Below are 21,305 nucleotides of genomic sequence, written 5' to 3' on the forward strand. Positions count from 1 at the left end.
TGGTCGATACATGCAGTACAAATAAGATTAGATCTCGAGTACGACGTCCCTAGAGACTTAACTATCTACAGAAAGTCAGAAACTGATGGTCGAAGTTTATAAACTATGAGTACGGGTATATTACTGTAAAGAATACATAGTAAATTATTTCTCTGGCCTATTAATATTATTACAGTATTATTGTTTCTTTCTTCTCAATTTCTTACTTGGGTTGTTCCAATATTTTGTCACTTTTCAATGTTAAAGACAGTGATTTAATCTTTTACATATACATCAGGGTAGTTAGTCTCACTCTCATCTTAACCTTGATCCTCTTTTTTGACAGGTTATTAACCTTAATCCTTAGACAAATACAACTTACTACCTTCGGTTCTGGTTATTCGCAACTAAGGGGTATTATTTGTAAGACATAAAATATTCTTTTGTTGAGAGTAATAATAACTAGAGGTAATATATTTTGTCACTACATTTAACTCACTTCTCACTAGACTCTAAGTTGGATTACTAATGTGATTACATAGGGTTCTAATAAACGCTCTTTTAAATTCAAGCAACCCTGCAACAACAAAAGCCATCTAAATTATTATTTTTTTAAAAAAAAAAAAAAAAAAAAAAAAAAAGCATTTTTGCACATAATAACTGTATCTAAAGTTCATTGCTTTCTCATTAAATACTTGTTATCCTTTTGCTAAAAAAAAAAAAAAAAAAAAAAAAAAAAAAAAAAAAAAACTCTTATCCTTCGTACATTTGATGATGGGCCAAGCTTTATTACGCACTGTCTTCATAAGATGCAAGAAAATTCCAGTACTACTTACTGCCTTACTGCAAGAGATTTTCACTTTTACAGATTTTCTGAGTCACAAAGTGTAATTATTGTTGAATTATGGGTAACAAAAGAAGCTTTAATTCACCTTTCCTTTTCAGTATAAAATGTCTACCTTGTACTTATTTCTTCATACAGCATTGAAGGTAGACATCTCAAACAATACATGTAAGTGTCTTATATTAAAAAATGTTATGAACCTCAATTTTATAAGGCTAAGGGACTACTCCCTTTATTTCTATATGGTTTTGAAGTGGAAAGTGGACACTCATGACGAGTGCGGTCCAAACCCGTTTGACATAGAGTGATAATGTATTAATGGTGGTCATGCTAAATAGTGGCAGATAGTCACACACAAAAAATGCCTTAATGCTTAATCTACTTGTACCTTATACTTCCTATTTGTGAAGTAAATGGTGAAGCATGTGGGGCAATGGAGTATACAAATGTTGTGGCTTTTCTTTTTAGTTTTCTCTTCTTTAATTCCTACTTGCTTCTAAGTAATACCAAATTCTTTACATGTAATTCACTAATGTATAATTAGATTATTTTATGATGTGAGAATTAGGTTCTCCGAAAAATTAAAAGGTTATGGTATGAATCCAAAATAATTACTCCTAGGATGTGTGCATAGAATGTTACCTTATACCAACTACCTATGCATTTAGTTAAGTGTGTGGAAAGGTATTCAATAATAGTTCTAACTTTGAAGTTAAAAGCTTAGTAAATAAACTACTAGTATTCAAAATAAAAATAAAGGTGATCAAAACATACCCTTAGACTATTGTAATTACCTATAATCATATTATTTGATAATAACATATTAATAAAATAAAACACCAATGGAGTATAATTTTGTAATGTGTTATTAAATTACTCAAGGTACAATACTCCGTTACTTACAACACCTACATAGTATAAGGAATGGAGTATTGTATCCATTCCTTTACGTATGTGCTATTTGTTTTGCACAATTTTTAATGCATACATGTTTGACTAAAAGTTTAAAATATCTGTAAACTGTAATTACTACATGTGTATAAGAAATACTAAGTACTCCCTAAATTAAAAACTTTTTTCTCTTTATTATGTGAGTAATAAATGCTATAAAGAGATTTTATATTAAGAGACGAAGGAAATAGCAAGCATTAGTAATTTAAATCATTGAGACAAATCTAACTCAAACTGAAATTATTTTGTATTTTTATTCCAGTACTATTAAAAAAGAGAATAAAAAATAATTAATTAAATATTGTGGGGCTTCGTGATTTGGGAACGTTAAAAGAAAGATCCGTTGGAAGTCCCATCAAAAGATCTTCTAGTTGGAGGGCCTTTTGATATTTGACCAGCCATATTTCCTAATCCAGTCATTTGATCCAAGATCACACCCTTCCTGTTCTACTGATTTCTTGTTTTGTTGCCCTTGATCCTTGATTAATATAAGACCTTGTAACAAAATACAACATCATTAGTTCATTGTGTTGGGTGTGGTTTACATTTTTTTTTGTTCTTATCTCCTGTATCGAAGAGTATGTGCACGCATATTCTAGAATCTTTCGGATAACTAGGAAAGTTAACACGCGTTATGCGCGCGTCATAGCTAGCCTTCTTTCGATTGGCCTTAAATCACAAATAAAATAATGATATGTAAGCAGCTATGTTTAGAAGTATAAATGTCCATGACAACTAACATTAATGAGAGAAAATAGTTAAGTAAATAAACATTTTGGAGGGTATAGTTGTCAAACACTATTCATTTAAAAAAAAACTTGTACATATTAATGAGGGTATAATTGTCAAATGCACAATTTCAAAGGGTATAATTGGCATCACACTATTCATAAGAGCAATCATATACTTTTTATAAGGTAGGGAAGGGATCCAAATAAGGTTAATGCTTGACATTGATTTTCAAGAATTATTTACATGCTTGTATCATCCCTGAATATTCTAGACAATATTTGAAATCGAAAGGAAATAGAAACAATGGCTTATGAAATTTCCAGAACATTACAGCTACAAGAATAATCAAGATAATTAAGAAATTTTCTAGACAATTTTATTTACCCATCCTCAACTATAAATATTGGTGTTGGACGCATTATTTGAGAGCAATCCACCACGAGCCACGATGATACTTTGAGGGTTTTTTACACACAATCTCTCTAACTATTATTCCTATTTCGGGTGCTCATTGTTTTGTAGGTTTTTTTTTTCTAAGTTTTATCACGTATCACGTATGTATAAAAGTCATTTTTATGTAGAATGATATTTGTATGTTAACTAATGATATTTCTTAATTTACCAAAAATGTTTTTTTAAATAGAAAGAAAGATGTACTTGTATTAATTATTTAGCTATCTTACCAACAATAGCTTCACTTTTTGATCAAAAAAAAGTTGTCAAAGTTCTAATCATTTTAAAAGCAAACGTTAAATTTTAATTATTAAAAAAAAAATTGTACATATTAATGAGGGTATAATTGTCAAACGCACAATTTCGAAGGGTATAATTGGCATCACACTATTCATAAGAGCAATCATATACTTTTTATAAGGTAGGGAAGGGATTCAAATAAGGTTAATGCTTGACATTGATTTTCAAGAATTATTTACATGCTTGTATCATCCCTGAATATTCTAGACAATATTTGAAATCGAAAGGAAGTAGAAACAATGGCTTATGAAATTTCTAGAACATTACAGCTACAAGAATAATCAAGAAATTTTCTAGACAATTTTATCTACCCATCCTCAACTATAAATATTGGTGTTGGACGCATTATTTGAGAGCAATCCACCACGAGCCACGATGATACTTTGAGGGTTTTTTACACACAATCTCTCTAACTATTATTCCTATTTCGGGTGCTCATTGTTTTGTAGGGTTTTTTTTTCTAAGTTTTATCACGTATCACGTATGTATAAAAGTCATTTTACGTAGAATGATATTTGTATGTTAATTAATGATATTTCTTAATTTACCGAAAATGTTTTTTTAAATAGAAAGAAAGATGTACTCTGTATTAGTTCTAATCATTTTAAAAGCAAACGTTAAATTTTAATTATTTTGTTAAGAAAATTGTATATGTGGCTAAACAAAATTAATGTCAAATAATCATTTATCTATGTACAAAATTTAGCTCAACTTAAACAGTATTAATATATTTCCTTTTTCTCTAAAAAAAAATATACAAATATAAAAAAATAAAAAAAAATTGATTTTTTTTTTCTTTTTGGTAAAGGTAGTGGTGAGAAAAAATAAGTTGAAAAAGAGAGCACTACCTTTACAAAATATAATGAAAAATTCTTGCGTAAAAAGTTAATTTCATATCAGAATCAATTGAGTTTATTATATTCCGATTCTCTTTTAATTTAATTTATGAACGTATCTCTTGATCGAATAACTTCTCCCAAAATTCACATTGTCCCAATTTTTTAAAATTTTTTAAAAAGAAACATATAAACCACTAAATAAACATATCAGCCAACAAATTTAATAAAACATATAAGCGAACAAAATAAACATATCAACCAATAAAATAAAGATATTAGCCAATTAAAGAAATTTACCAAACAACTGATGTCTGATAGCAACCAACAAAAGGAATTCATCAGACATTAAAAAAATATCAGGTAACATATCAGCTAACAAAAGAAGTATAAAACCAACGTAGAAACATATTAGCAAACAAAAGCAACATATAAGCCAACCAAATGAACCAATTAAGCAACAAAAGAATCAAATAAGCCAACAATAGGAACATATGAGCAAACAAAATAAGGATTAACATGACAGATAAATCATGCATGTATACATTGGTTATATAATATCATATTTTTCTGCTCTACAATACAGAGTAATTTCTGGATTAAGTGTTAGGAATCCATCAATTAGCCCAAATACAATTATGCTCCACACTACCAACCTAAGCCATCATGTCACACCTCTATCAACAAGAACCCATTTCACTTCAAAAATTCCCCTCCGAGTGTAGCTTGGGTCATAACCCTAAATTGCCTTTAAAAATGAAACTTTGAGGAAAATAGTGTGTCTTAAGATCACGATGCGACAACAAATTCGGGTTTGAGGTCGACCGCCAAACTTGTTCGCTAAGCTTGCTAATTTTCCCAATTAAACATCCCAATCCCCCTTTTAACTTTAGTTTACACAACTTTTTTTCATGCTAGACATGCAATGAAGCTTTCTTTCTTCTTTCTTTTAACCCCACCAAAAATAGGAAATAAGAGAGCAAATCTCATCACAAAAGGAGGACGGGAGTATAAAAATATTTATCATGTAAGTAGGGATAGATTGGGTCACTACCTTATTAAAGATTTCCCTACTCGCTTTTGAAATCCCCTCTCACCTTTATAACTTCTTTCATAATTTCTCCTTTATTCCTTAGGTGATGCACTTTTTTGATCTTCACACCACCAATGGTAAACCTAAATATTTGTCATGGATGTCCACATTTTTCATTCCAAACGACGAACCAATAATATGTCTTCTCCCCTCATCAACTAACCCCTCTATTGAACGAAATCGTTGTTTTGCCAAGATTTACCATTTGACCAAAAAACCCTCTCATAGAATTGAAGGACTTAGCTTTTTTTTTTTTATCACATTTGCTTCTTCCATCATGGCTTTACCAAATATGACACAATCACCTACAAACAACAAGTGAGAAACAAAGGAAGCCGAACTAGCTGCAACACAAAGCCCATGTAATGCCCCCATTTCTAAAGACTTCCTTAACAAACCCGAGAGGGCCTCAGCCACCAAAATAAAGAGATATAGGGAGATAGGATCCCTTTTTGAATGCCCTGATCTGACCTAAATTCCTGATCACTCGGTTGCCCGTCCCATTCACCTACACTAAGAACTACACTCGTCGACCGAACTCATTCCTTGACCTATTATCCACCCCGACCCTCTTCAAATTCATCGTTACCAAAAACTCTTCTTGAAAATCCTATTCCACCCTATCATCATAAACTTTCTCCACATTCAACTTGAGGGATAATTACCTTTTTTTAGCCTTAGAAGCCTTCACATGATGAAATATTTCAAAAGCTACTAACAAATTGTCGACAATTAATCTCCCAAGAGTAAAGGCGCTTTAATTTGATTTGCAGTGATAATATCATTAGGAATAATTTTAATCTATTTGCTAACACTTTCGATACTAGCTTATATATTATACATTACACAAATTTATAGGGCAAAAATCGGAAATTTTATAAGTGTTTTTCCTTTTTGGAATCAAAATTATATAAAATACCTATTAATGAAGGAGGGTATAGAATTACCTCGTAAGATATCAAGGACAAGAATATAAATAGATGAAACAACAATGTGCCAATATATATGTTTGAAAGGGATTAATTTTTACAATTATTTGTCATTTTCCGGCAAATCAGCCCAATTATGACATTATCTATCATCACATTGAATATAATCTACATTTAAGCTAGTAAAGAAAATCATTGATAAGTGATTAAAAAATATTAAATGACATAAATTACATTTTTTTTAGCTGATTAATGATATGTCATAAATTTATATTTTTGGTTGATAATATAAGGTGTTTATTAATCAGAAAAATTGTCAAAAATAATACAAACTTTGAGCGGTCCGCCAAAAATAAGTCAAACTTTTAATATTTCTAAATAATACAAACTTTGGTGAGTATCCGCTTTAAGCAAGTTATTTTACCAGCAACCTGAATGACCGATTAATTTTTTTTTCATTTTAATATTTTTTTTTAACAATGTAATTAACTCTTAATAACAACTTTAATTATGGTTAATTAAAAATTAAAACTTTTTTTTAAAAAATTAACAACTAAAATATTTTTTAAAAATTTTCTTAAAAAAAAATCTCCTAATTCCTCCACCAGCCACCCACCGCCGGCGCCCCCAAAACCCTCCTAGCCCCGACGCCGGCCGCTTTCAAACCCTCACTCCCCGATGCCGGCGCCGAATCCTTCCCCCGCGATTCACTACTGTACCCCCTTCCTTCCTCCCTTAACCAACTAACACCCTTCTCCAAAACCCTCCCTCCCCCGCTAAACCACCAAAAACCCATCCCCCACCCCCGAAAAACCCTAGTCGAACCCCTAGAGGTGGCTTGGGAGGTCCGATTAGGGTTTTTCGAGGGTGGGAGATGGATTTTTTTGGTGGTTTTGCTAGGGAGGGACGATTTTGGGGAACGTGGTTTGCTGGTTGTCGGGGAACAGGGATGGGGATGACTAGCGGCAGGATGGTCGGTTGGTCGGTCGGCACGAGGAAGTTGGGGGAGTCTGGGCGGCGAGCCGTCGAATAGAGGTGGAGGAGGAAGGTGCTTGAGGGCTGAGCTGTGGTGGTGGGTCGTTTTTTTCTTTTTAAACAAATAATAATAATAATAATGATTTTTTAAAAAATAGGAGTTTTAATAATAATGGGTGGCTTTTTTTTATAATAATAATTAATATTATTCAATTTTTTTTTCAATATTAAAAACATTAACTAAATTGAAAAAGATAAAAAAAAATTGCTTAACCAATAAAACGATGACACGTGTCCCATACAACCTATAAAAAAAAGCAACAGGTCATAACTTGCTTAAAGCGGATACTCAGCAAAGTTTGTATTATTTAGAAATAACTAAAAGATTAACTTGTTTTTGGCAGATCACCTAAAGTTCGTATCATTTTTGACAATTTTTCCTTATTAGTAAGTCACAAAATGAGATTTTAAAAGGCATAAACTACACTTAATTAAGGTAATTAGTGATGTCATAGTTATGTTAAGGCCCTGTTCTTTTCACCTTAAAAAAATAATATTAAGTAAAAATAATTTCAGTTCAGTAAAATTAAGTTCAGTTCAGTAAAATTAATTTCAGTTCAGTAAAAATAATTTCAGTTCAGTAAAAATAAGTTTAGTTCAGTAAAATTCAGTTTTCTTAAAGAAGAATTATAATAGAAAATCAGTAAAAATAATATCAGTTCAGTAAAAATAATTTAAGTTCAGTAAAAATAATTTCAGTTCAGTAAAAATAAGTTCAGTTCAGTAAAAATAATTTCAGTTCAACAAAATTAAGGTGAATCAAACAGGGCCTAATACAGAGTATATTGGAAAATTGTTGGAGGTTTGTAGATTTTTTTTTTTTTTGAAAGAAGAGGTTTGTAGATTTTAATTATTGTTAATTATTTATTATTACTAATTAAGTAGATCAGAGCAATCCTGTCAGAAAAAAAAAGAGATCATAGCAGAGCAAAGCAGACCATGTCAAAAGAACGGGGCCTAAGTTGTTTTCGCTGGGCTTTGTTTCAAAATCAAGACACCCTTTTTGGGTAATGATTGTAAAATTATCCTAATTAAATTTCTTGGTTCGTGTTTTCCTCAAAAAAATAATCATTTAAAGTTTCATAATATCAATATTTTTATATGTTCTTAATACGTAGTAACATTTTATGTAATACCCGAATATTTTACGAATTTATATAATATATTATATAAAAAAATTATAGTTTATTTTTATTTATTAAATAACTTTATTTCCTAATCTCATATTTTTATTTAGCGTTCGAGAAGGTTGTAAAACCCTATTTTAATTTAAATAGGACAATATATTCGTAAGGGTATATAAACTATTTCAAACCCTAAAAATAGGCTTATTTATTTGGGAAATTTGCCGGGAATAACACCACCTTTGAGCAGTGTTCCAAAAAAAGCACTGCCTTTCAATTATTCCAAAATAAAACGACCTTTCACATACTTCCGCTATAAATGGTACAAAAAACTTGTAACCTGAATTACAGGTTACACCGTGACACATGTCACAATATCTATGGTTCAATTATATTTTTACAATTTTGATTTTAAATAAAACTAAAAAACTTAAAATTTAAAGTTTTAAACCCTTTGCCCAACCCCTCCCCTGCCAGCCCAACCCCCCTTTGGCCCTTTCCCTGTTTCAGAACCTCCCTCCCCTTCCATGCCCCTTCTCCTTCACTGTTCCCGATTTCAACCCCCCTCTCCTCCCCGTAGCAAATTCAACCCTTAGCTTCTTCTCTTCATTGTCTCCAATTTCAAACTCTTCCCCTTTACACAACCATGACATGAAGAATGTAAGAATAGGTGAAATACTCCCTTGAGGATATTGTCATCCTTCCTTCCCTTTATATAATCGTGCATTACAACCTATAGAATCCACTATATATGGAATACAAGATTACACTTAATTACAAATTTATCACTATCAACTACACTGATTTCTAGGCATAAATTAAGGCTTAAATTATTTACATAATTACGGAGTATATGCTAACAGAGTAACAGGGGCCGTAAATGGTAGCGGAAAAGGAAAGGGGGCCAGAAACGAGGAAGGGAAGGAGAATGGGGGGCCGGAAATGATGACGGAAAAGGGTAAGGGTGTCGGAAGGGGGGATGGGGGCTAAGATGGGGTGGTTTCAGGAGGGGTGAGTCGGTGGGGGTGGTGGTTCCGGTGAAAAGGGTGGCTGAGCAGGGGGTTTATTTTTATTTCTTTGATTTTAAGGTTTATTTATTTATTTTTATTATATTTTATTTATAAATCAAAATTGTTAAAAAAAAATTGGCCAGTAATATTATGACACGTGTCATAGGTAACCTGTAAAACAGGTTACTAACCGGTCACGTACCATTTATAGCGGAAGTATGTGAAAGGTTGTTTTTTGGAATAATCGAAAGGTGGTGCTATTTTGGGAAGATTGCTCAAAGGTCTTGTTATTTTCGACAAATTTTCCTATTTATTTAAACTAATCTACTAGTGCAGCCGTGTGAAAATTGTTTTGCTCTTTGGATTGACTTTGTTGTGTTCGTGCGTGAACTAGCTGCAAGATTCCTCTCTTTGATCTTCCCTTTCAATTCCACCCAATATAAACTCCATTCAACTATTAATTCTCCATCAGTTCTTCTTCAATCCCACCCAATATAAACTCCATCCAACTATTAATTCTCCATCAATTCTTCTATAAACATTCAACTCTTTGAGAGGTAATCACACTGACACACTCGGAGTCGTTTGATAGTATTTTGGTTGTATTGCTTATTATGTGTAATCTCACGAAATTTTGGGATGCTTGTATTATATTTCGTATTATTATGTGTGATATGATTTGTTATTTGTACTATGTATTATTATTATGTGTAGATTTTATAATCGTAAATTGTGTGATCAAGGTTGTATATGTATATGATTGATTATTGGTATTATATGATTTGATTAGATATGAGTATCGTATTACTTTTATTGTTTATGATTGATTATTTCTAGGGTTTTAATGTTGTTGCTATAGGGAGTATTGTTTTATCGAGGTTTAGAGTTATTCATGTAAAGTATTATTTTTGGGTTGAGAATTAATTAATTTTGAGTACTAGTATTAGCCCTATAAGAGTTAAGATATTTATGAATCGAATTGTCATATAATTTGGGGCATGTGCCATTATTGAGATATTATCTATTAGTTGTGAATGATTATTTGATCGATGTATGAGATCAAAAGGTTGAGAATTATATTTTGTTCTTGGTTTGAGGCTCGGCGTTACATACCTTAGTCCTTGGCATGTTGGTAAGAGGATGATAATCATGAGTCAAAAAATGAGGTACAATCTTTATTATTTATTTTTCTATGGTCCCCTACAGTGGGAATTGACCTGTATGTGGTCTGGTTCAAGGTGTTTTCTGGTTATTGAGAGTATTCAAGTTTTTATACTTGTTGGTTTGTTATTCGAATTACCCATGTCCAAGGCTAGGTATAAAACAAAGAGCATGACACATTTATTGGTTATGAGTTAATTGCGTGAAGGGTTGTATTATTATTCGAGGTTGAGTTGATAAAGGTTATTTTTTTCAGAGTAGAATGTGTAATGTAGTTTTGAACTACATTGATTAATTGATGAGCTAGTAATGTTGCTTTTTTTTATATTATTCTTCGTACTCTAATATGTGATGATTACTCAGTTATTTTTTTGCTGACGTGTATGTTATTTTGTTGTGCTACTTGTGTTTGCGGCCATGTCTTTTTCTTATGGTGGCCCTGCGACAATCTATTTTGGAATTTGTCCTTAATGGTGAGCAGTCAAGATTGTAACAGGTTGATCAAGAGATGATCGTAACTAAAGGAGCTCAAGTGTTTCGATTACTTTGTTATAACCAATTTAATTTATAGAGTTGTATAAATAGCTCACTTAGATTTATTTGGTTGTAATTATTGAGATTTTTGTAATCTTTAACACTTGACATGTTGTTGAGTGTGGCGGTAATACCTCTGATTTAGGTGTATGCTTCCTCAATTTTATTTAAAGGTTGTTTATTTTTCCTTTAATTCTTGTTTATTATTAGTTAGTAAATCAAGGGTGTTAAATTTTATGTCAAATTATTTTTCCTTTTCTCAGCTTCTTTTTCAAGCCAAGCCACACATCGCCAACAACCATATATCTACTCCACCTATTTTCTCTCTCCTCTTTGCCAAATTGTTGCAATTAAAGCCCGAAATTGTAGAGATTGGGTGTTAAATTCCTGTGAAAAATTGTGATTAATTATCGTTAAGATCATCAACAACATTTGAAGTAGTGAAATCTTTGAGAACCAAAGAAATGTGAGCTCATTTTCTTCGTGGAATCTTATATCGAACATTCTACGTCAAAAATTATATGGTGTTACTAGTTTGGTCAGGGGTACTTGTAGGTGTTATTGGTCTGGTCAGGTGTTACATGTAGGGTGTTACTGGTTTGGTCAGGGGTTACTTTGTAGGGTGCTACTGGTTTTGGTCAAGGGTTACTTGTAGGGTGTTACTGGTTTGGTTAAGAGTTATTTGTAGGGTGTTACTAGTTTTGCTCAAGGGTTACTTGTAGGGTGTTACTGGTTTGGTTAGAGATTACTTGTAGGGTGTTACTAGTTTTGCTCAAGGGTTACTTGTAGGGTGTTACTGGTTTGGTATGGGGCTTACAAGCAACCGTTGAATAAGTAACAAGTAACCCTTGACTAAGTAATTCATACAAGTAACCTTTGAAGTAACTCATATAAGTAACCCCTGAATAAGTAACTCATACAAGTAACCATTGAATAAGTAACTCATACAAGTAACCATTGAATAAGTAACTCATACAAGTAACCCTTGAATTAACCCATACAAGTAACTCCTGAAAAAAAAAAATTACAAGTAACCCCTGAAAAAAAAATTACAAGTAACCCCTGAAAAAAAAATACAAGTAACCCCTGAAGAAAAAAAAAAACAAGTAACCCCTGAAAAAAAAAATAATACAAGTAACCCCTGAAAAAAAATAATACAAGTAACCCCTAAAAAAAATACAAGTAAATCTTGAAAAAAAATACAAGTAACCCTTGAAAAAAAAATACAAGTAACTCTTGAAAGAAAAAATACAAGTAACCCCTGGAAAAAAAAAATACAAGTAACCCCTGAAAAAAAAATACAAGTCCTGAAAAAAAAAAATACAAGTAACCCTCAAAAAAATACAAGCAATCCTGATAAAACCAGTAACCCCGTTATGCGAGTGAATAGTAACCCCGTTATGCACGTATAATCCGTTATTTTTACTGACTTGACAGCAGACCACACGGCACAAAAAAGCTCTCAATCTCAAAAGTTTTTATTGAAACACATTTCCATTTTTACACTCCATAAAATGAAATAAAAAGTCTACAAAACTTGTATCACTCCTTTTCTTCTTCCCCTTATTCCGTAATCAAAATTTTACAATAAATCCCAACTAAACTCATTAACTAACCCCACATCCCTCAAATGATCAAATCCTCACACGTTATATATTTCACTCACAAAAAAACAATCAAATTAATTTAAAATTAAATACCTAAAAAATACACGGTTTATACTAATGTGTTCTCAAAGTAAGTAAATAAGACAAAACCCAAACTTTGTTATTACTTCTATTATTTATTTAATATAAATATTACTTGTAATAAAAATAAAATAATACTCCATAGAAATATAGAATAGAATAAAATAAAATAATAAAATAAAATCAAAACAACCCTCTTTTCTCACAAACACACAAAAAAATTAGGAGAGAGAAAGCGATAAGACTTGTAAGAAAAAGAGTAGTGTGAAAGAAAAACTTAACTTAACCCAAACTATTCCAAATCCAAAACAAATACCCAATTTTATTTTCTAGTTTTACTCTCTTCATTCCTTTTACTACCACCACCATTTCCACCGCCGTGTAATCCGCTGCTACCTACCCACCGGAAAACAATGTTAATTGATTCTTCACTATTTTTCCTTCTAAAAACTGCATTTTTCTGGGTTTTCTGAGAATTTTTCTGGGTTCGATTTAATTTACTCTAATTTTACTGGATTTGTCTTTACTCATCCGATCTCACTTCTAGCTTTTCTGAGGTGCTTGCAGAATCTATCCCCTTTTTAATTTGCATTTTTTTTCTAGTTGTTTAGTGTACTGTCTTTATTTTACTCTTTTTTTGGCTGCTATTTGGAAAAATTCAGCTTTTCTTGTAATTTGCCTTTTCCCCTTTATTTTTTTTAATTTATTAATAATAATAGTTTTTTTGTTTTTTTTGGGCTGGTTATCATTGTATACTTTACCGATTATGCAATTGTGGGTAAAATCAAGCTAATTTTTTCAGTTTTTAGTGGCTAGATTGGAATGCGGGTTGAGTAATTTGGGGATTTCTGGGATTTTTTTTTTAATTTTTTTTTTTTGAGATTTCTGAAATTTGATGTGTAATTTTTACTGGGTATGTTCTTAAATTTACTGGGTATGTTCTTAAATTTACTGGGTTTGTGCTTCAACTCACTCCAAATATCACTGAAAAGGTCTCAATCAACCAATTTTTTACTGGATCAATTCTTTTCTTTTTTCTTTTTAGTTTTTTAATTTTTCAATATGAATAGTATAGTTTGGTTTACTTTTAGTTATGATTTGTTAATGATTACAATATTGGGGTTGTAAAAGTTCCCAGAATCAAGCTAATTATTATTTTTTTCATGGTGGTTGGATTAGAATGTGGGTTGAATAATCATGCTGAAGTTGGGTTTTATTTATTTAAATCTATTATAAATTTTGTAGGATGGTCGTTGATTGATTTCCTTGAGATTTACGCTGGCGGGTAGTTGGTTTTCTATTTAGCTTTGATGTGAAATATCATTTGGGTATACAGTAGAAATCAGTGGATTAGTCCCTATAATTCTGATTAATCTGCAAAATTCTTATTTTATTCTTCTATGCTTTTGTTCCTGTTTGTTCCCTGCCTTTTTTCTGGGAGTTTTATCAGCTGACACTGAGAGGTCTTTGTTGAGGAGGAGGTTTATATGGGGTTTTGTTTTCCTGGATACAAGTTGTGGGCATTGTATTTGATCTTTCTCGAAACTTACCCATCTGTGTTTTGAACTAAATTCGAGATGTTTTACCTCTTATTCTTTGCTGTCTGAGCTGCTGTTTGTTCTTTCATTCTATGCGGGGGATGTCGAGTACATGCATTTGTGATGGAGAAGGTTGCGACTTTGTTAGTACTTTCAATGGTTACAGTTTTTATGTGATACTTGATCTTAGTTATTCTGTGTGTTTTGTTTTGGTGTGCAAAATTTATGTATGAATTGATGCATTGTTTTTCTAAGGGCTGAAAGATCATAAATTTGAATACAATGTGTTAGATGCTCTGATTTGGTTCTTTGTTTGCCCTGTAAAGTGATTTCACATTGTGCTTCGGCTACTACTATCTGATATAGAGGGATTAAGGTTTGAAACATGTTGTGGCAGGTGCTCAAATGAATGGGATTCAACTGAATGGTAAACCTCGTGGTTCTGAGAAACCTGTGCCAGGATGTTTGGGAAGAATGGTCAACCTCTTCGACTTAACTTCCAGCATGTCTGGAAACCGGCTTCTCACTGACAAGCCATATAATGACGGTGATTACTTTTACTCATACTGTCAAATATTGTTTCTTTGGCAACCAACTTATATGTTAACTTAGGCTTGTAAAAGTTTAGCTTGGATGATGCGAAGTCCAAGTTTCTTGGCTTAATTACATGCAGGGGTGCACCATACTGCTTTTTTGTAGCATGCTAGCATCAATTGAGCTATCATGAGTCCATGTCCATTATTTGTAATATGTGTTAATCTTAGTTTATGCAATTATGAAGCTGTTTAAAAAAAAAAAAAAATGAAAATTAGAATTTCATTTGTTTCTTGAATGTTAGCAAGTTTCTTCTTCTTCTTCTTCTTCGGTTTTTTGTAAATAAAAAAAAAAAATATATCATTTAATATCATTTGAACATGCTATATGTTTATCCTGACCTGATTATTTACATCTTCTTCTACTTGATATATATATATATTGTCATTCATTGCTGCTTTTGTGGAGTTTGTGCTGTCAAATTATTATTTTCCTCATAAAAAAGGTTGCAAATCTATATATTGGTTAAAGACTATGGGGCTAGCTCTAATGACAATAAGCTGATTAATTTTCAGGTTCTTTATCAAGATGTCGATCTGATGTCTCTAGGATGTCGAGCATTAACGCAGATGAGATGGAAGATAAAGTGGTAAATAGAATATTTTTGTGATGTTTAATCGATTCATTTTGTTGCCCCAAATTTTTGCATAATTATCATGTGTAGCAGTGTAGTCAAGTTTGTATTCTAATCTTATTATTGTGGTTTGTTTGATTTTCAGATGGTCTCTGACTTAAGGAGGTCTTCATCGAACAGAAAAACTAATGGAACTCCTGTAAAAATGTTAATAGCTCAAGAAATGTCAAAGGACTTGGAATTAAAACAGAAGCCACCTAATGTGGTAGCAAAGTTGATGGGACTTGATGTGATTCCTCAGCAACAGCCTGATTTTGCTCCCCAGAGGATTCAATCAAGAGGTTATTATCGAACAAGTCATTCAGAGATACCAGTAGGATATTGGCAAGAAGAACCAGACTTTCTCAACAAGCAAATTGATAGTGAGGCTTATCCCTATCGAGATCAGGATGAATATAAAGACATATATGAGATCTGGCAGCAATCTCAAAGAACAAACTGTAGAAGAGATAAATCTCCTCAAAAGGGTAGATTTGCTGAAAATGTGAATGAAAAAAAGTTGGCACTCATTCGTCAAAAATTTATGGAAGCAAAACGTCTTTCCACAGATGAGAAGCTACGACAGACCAAGGAGTTCCAAGAAGCTTTAGATGTGTTGAGTTCCAACGGTGACTTATTTCTCAAAGTTCTTCAAGAGCCAAATTCTTTGTTTTCTCAGCAGTTCATTATTGGGGAATCCATCTCTCCATCTCCAGAAACCAAACGTATTACTGTCCTTCGACCTTCTAAAATGGTGGGCGATGACAAATTTGATGCACCTGCTAAGAGGAACGAAAAGCAAGTAAAGAAGAAAGTTTCGTTAAACCAGGTCAATGCATGGGATAACCAGCATAGGGGATTTCCGCCTACTATATCGTCCTGGAAGGTTAGTGATAGTCCTCCTATTCAGCCCACCCGAATAGTGGTGCTGAAACCTAGTCCTGCTAAGGGTAATGAACCTAAGGCAGTAATCTCTTCAACCCCATCCTCTCCGCGGGTTCTACCGAGTGAAAGTTTCTTTGAAGAACCAGAGGATGAGGAGGCCCGAGAAGCAAGGGAAGTGGCAAAGGAAATCACGCAACAGATGCGTGAGAATCTGGCAGGTCATCGAAGAGATGAAACATTACTTTCTTCCGTATTTTCTAATGGCTATACAGGGGATGAAAGTTCTTTCGAAAAATCTGAAAATGAATTTGCCGCTGAAAATATTAGTGATTCTGAAGTTATGTCGCCAACGTCAAGGCATTCTTGGGATTATGTCAATAGATTTGGTAGCCCATTTTCTTCGTCATCTTTCAGCCGTGCATCTTATTCCCCAGAGTCGTCAGTTTGTAGAGAAGCCAAAAAGAGACTTTCTGAGAGATGGGCCATGATGGCATCACATGGAAACAACAACAATAATAATCATGACCAACGGCACATTCGAAGAAGTTCCAGTACGCTTGGTGAAATGCTCGCACTTTCTGAGATCAAGAACTCTGAAATATGTGAGGTTGAGGACAACAATAAAGATCAAGATCCTAGGGGATCAACTTCATGCTTGAATAGCAATATGGATGCAAGAGAATGTGGTTTTGATTCTCCCAAGAATCTTTTGAGATCAAAATCAGTCCCTGTTTCATCTACAGCTTATGGAGAAAGGCTGAATGTTGAAGTTGCCAATCCGGCACATTGCAAGGGGGATTTTTCGAAGGAAATAATGAAGGCAAAGGCATCAAAAACCTCATTCACTGGGAAGGTCACAAGCTTGTTTTTCTCAAGGAATAAAAAGTCTAGGAAAGAGAAGTCCAATAAATCACTTTGTAATGATGAATCTCAACTGGCAGCAGCCGAAACTCCTGGAGTCCTGGCACCTCCTGGAAGAACTAGCAATGATCACTCTGAGGGTGTTCTCTCTCCAACTTCGCGGTTGCATAGTGGGGCTGTTATGACAAATCTTAGTGATACAAGACTTGGACAAGGCATTTCTTCTCAGCAGGTAAATATGATTCCTATATGACTTGTAGTCTTGTATAATATATGCCTTGCTGCTTTTGCATTACCAATGCTTTATCTGAAAGTTTTTTTTTATCTCATGTTTAAATCATTAAATAACTTCTGTTTGTGATTATTAAATAACTTCTGTTTGTGATCTGGTTATGCCTTTGAAGTTTTTGCAATCACAAATAGCATTTTTATAAGTATATTCTGTGGTTTTGTAGGGATTTGCTGTATCCCAGCCAGGGGCACCTGTAACTCAAGGGGAGAATCAGGAACAACAACCTAGCCCTAACTCAGTCCTCGAAGGTCCGTTTGAAGAGGATGACAGTGCCTTACTTGGCTGTTCTCGTAGCATTGATTCTCATTTGCATGGTATTTAGCTTTTCTGTATTTTGGACATGATTTTTTGTGTTTACTGCCAATTATCACTGACCAAAAATTCCTCATTCGTTCATAAAACAGGAGAGCATATTCCTCTGAGTCTTGGCAAGTCTAATTTGATTGATAAATCACCACCAATCGGATCAATTGCAAGGACCTTATCATGGGAAGAATCCTTTGCAGAAACGTCCACCAATTATCCTCTAAGTTCTCCATTTGTATCCCCAGGAGCAGAGGATGATGAGGTCGAATATCTTTACTTAGTTCAATCCCTACTAACGATGGCAGGTCTCAATGATGAGGGACAAGTGGGTTCAAACTTGGCCAGATGGCATTCCCCGGACAGCCCATTAGATCCCCTCTTGAGAGATAAGTACATTGACCTGACCGCCAAGGAGCCACTACACGAAGCGAAAAGGAGGCAGCTAAGATCATGCAGAAAGCTCGTATTTGACTGCGTTAATGCGGCACTAGTGGACATTACGGGTTTTGGAACCACTGCTAGCCATTGGGGTGGATCATGTGTTAGGCCTAGCCATGGGTGCTTGGAAAGTGACACAGGGACAGCATTGACAGACAAGGTGTGGTCCTGGATGAAGGAATTGTTGCCCGGCGAGGTCAAGTTCCTTTCAATTGATTGTGGGGACAACCACAGTTTGGTAGAGAGGCTGGTGAGGAAGGAAGTTACAGGGAAAGGGTGGAATGATCAAATAAGATTACAAGTTGACAGTATCGGCAAAGAAATTGAAGGGAAGCTTCTTGAAGAACTTGTAGAGGAGTCTGTTGTTGAATGGACCAGCTGAGAGCGCGAAGAAGGGTGCTTTTTTCATCCCTCGTTTTTTCCCCGTAATCTTTGTTTATTACATCCTAATTAAATTATTATTCCAAGTTAATTATTTTGTGTATCAATGATAACTAACTCAACATTGCTAATCTGTTTTTACCCCCTCATTTTCCTGATCTGTTTAGATGGAAATTGTTGCAAAAATGTGTATTTATTCTGGGTTAATTATATATCTTTTGTACTTGAGATGGAAAGATAAAATAGAGGTATTAAGATCTGTTTCTTGTCATCTGTCCCCATCATTTTATATCCCTAGCATATGTCATGTTTGGTGGCATTAAATGATCTTGAATTGCTCACTTTTTTTTTTAGTTTTTATTTTTTAAGATTATATCATCTGTTAGATTTATAATTTTCAAAAAAACTATCAACCTTTGTATTCTCCAGGTTCGTGCTGGACTGTTGGGTTACTTCAGGTTCGATACAATAACTTCAGGTCGGGTTGGTAGGCTGGTAGGCGGTAAGAACCATGGGTTCTCTTGGTCTCGCGTCCAAACTATCCAGCTTTGGCTGTGGATTAACCGAGGTCTAATTTGGAGCAGACTTGGACCAACCCACCCCTAGTCGTATAAACCGAATTTTAAATTTAAACTTTCATCATAGTATTACAAATGTGCAATAACAATAAAAAAACAACAAATTGGGTTGGTGGGTTTAGAAGCAGAGTTGGTTCATCAGTATTCGGATTTACTTGTATGAATCTGTGATTGGAATCAGTTGTTTGGTGAACCGGGTTAAAGAAATGAGCGCCTCAAATAAATTTCAAATTATGATATAAATACAAAGTACTATCTCCGTTACATATTATTTGCAACGATTTAAGATAAAGTAGAGAGGAAAAATGTCTAATCGTCACAAATAATATATAACGGAGGTAGTATAATTTAAAGAGTGAAGTTTACCTCAGATTTTGGGAATACTTGGTAAATCTATCTAATAACTCCAGAAATTTGAAAATTAATAGGATTTGCAATGTGTCAATTGGCTTGCTTGTCATTGTGATTAGTGTTTGTCTATTTAACATACAAGTGTGCTCCAAGCGATTTACCAATTTATTTCTTATGATTTTGAATACTCATAAGTCATAACTAATAACTGGGATTTATGTGTGTTAGGAAAAGTTAAAAAAAAATAAAAAAAATAGTACATTTATTTTTTAGAAAAGAAACAAACAAAAGTATTAAGTGTTACCAATAAAATAAAAAGGTTATTTTCTCCCTTATTTATACTCGCATACTACTAGAGGGTGAACCAGATGGAACATCAAAAAAAAAAAAAAAAAAAAAAAAAACAGTATTAAGAATTTAAGATGTAAGAAGTTCTTTTGTCCATTTTTTATAAGTTAACAGTACTATTATAGTATTATGATATCATATACTTGTATATGAATAATTGAATAGAAACACTAAATTTGAAGGGAAATTGTAATTTTTTTACCGAATATTTATTTATTTGAAGGTAATTTGTACGAGTAATTTTTTATTTTTGAAGATAATTTGTACTCCATACTTCCGTAGTAGTGGTAAAGAAAGTGCTTTAATTTACTTATATACTGAATATTCATTTGATTTTATTAAAGTGAATATTCATAATTCATTCATTTGATTTCTTACCTCCCTAAACGAGTAAAAGTTTTTTTTTTTTTTTGAAACAAAATACAGCTTTAATTAAAAGTCTCAAAGGGTCATTATATTCATTAATGAAAATTATGACTTGGACCAAATTAGTTATTATATTGACAGTACAACACTACAACTGTACAGTAGCAACTAGCAATGTTTAATTTAATTTAAATTAATTAGTTACAGATTATATATTGATTGTAAAAATACAGATAGATACAATTTTCTTATTTCAAATTAAATAAATTCAATGCAAAGTTAACTACTACACCGTACTACATTCGTGTGAATACTGACTAAGCTTTAACTTTTTTTTTTTTTTTTTTTTTTTTTTTTTTTTTTTTTTAATGTAAGAAAGTCTACCGTAACCTTCATTATAATGAAACAGAGCAAAAGTCAAAGTTAAAAATAAATTTATTAATAAAAAAAGTGCTAATTGTAGATAGATGCAAGAGTCAACAGCTTAACAAAAGCCAAACAAATGAGTAGTAAATGATTATGTACTTTACAGGAAGTTTATTTCTCCAATCAGAAAAATTATTATATTAAAGGATAAAAAAAAAAAGTTATAAAAATGAAGCCATGCACATGACAATAATGGCCAAATTATTTGGTAGGTGTTATATTGTCTGTGGTTGCATTTCACCACCACCTTATATCTTTCAATAGGAAAATACCTAAATTCTACATTAAGGTTTTTTTTTTTTTTTTTTTTTTTTTTTTTTTTTTTTTTAGCTCAACACATGAACAACAAAATATGCAAAAGATATTGAAGTAGATAAATGGACAAGTCATTACTTTTTATTATTCATCATAAGGAAAATAAATGTCAAGGCGTTATAGTTTAAATTGTTCTAATGAAAAATGTATTTCACATGTGTTAGATTTTTTAATCTTTTTCTTAAATTGTATTTCTATATGATGAGTTACAAGTAAAAAGAAATGGAGCGGAATTGGGTAATAATGAGTCAAATGTTCAATATGATAAGTGACTGTATTATTGCAACTTCTACTACACAATATAATGTGCATGAGATATGGCATATGGGTATGTTTTGGGACCT

General features: G+C 32.7%; 1 protein-coding gene across 1 annotated transcript; it reads left to right on the top strand.

Moving 5' to 3' along the window:
* Positions 1–12,848: 12,848 nt before the first annotated feature.
* On the top strand, positions 12,849–18,848 carry LOC110728067. Its single transcript, XM_021907684.1, has 6 exons — positions 12,849–13,226; positions 14,605–14,754; positions 15,317–15,390; positions 15,521–17,392; positions 17,616–17,766; positions 17,857–18,848. Exons 2-6 carry the CDS (start codon positions 14,613–14,615, stop codon positions 18,576–18,578), a joined length of 2,961 nt encoding a protein of 986 aa, XP_021763376.1. The 5' UTR covers positions 12,849–13,226; positions 14,605–14,612; the 3' UTR covers positions 18,579–18,848.
* Positions 18,849–21,305: the final 2,457 nt, after the last annotated feature.

Source organism: Chenopodium quinoa, unplaced genomic scaffold, assembly GCF_001683475.1.
Source record: "Chenopodium quinoa cultivar QQ74 unplaced genomic scaffold, ASM168347v1, whole genome shotgun sequence".
Taxonomy (NCBI): Eukaryota; Viridiplantae; Streptophyta; class Magnoliopsida; order Caryophyllales; family Amaranthaceae; genus Chenopodium; species Chenopodium quinoa.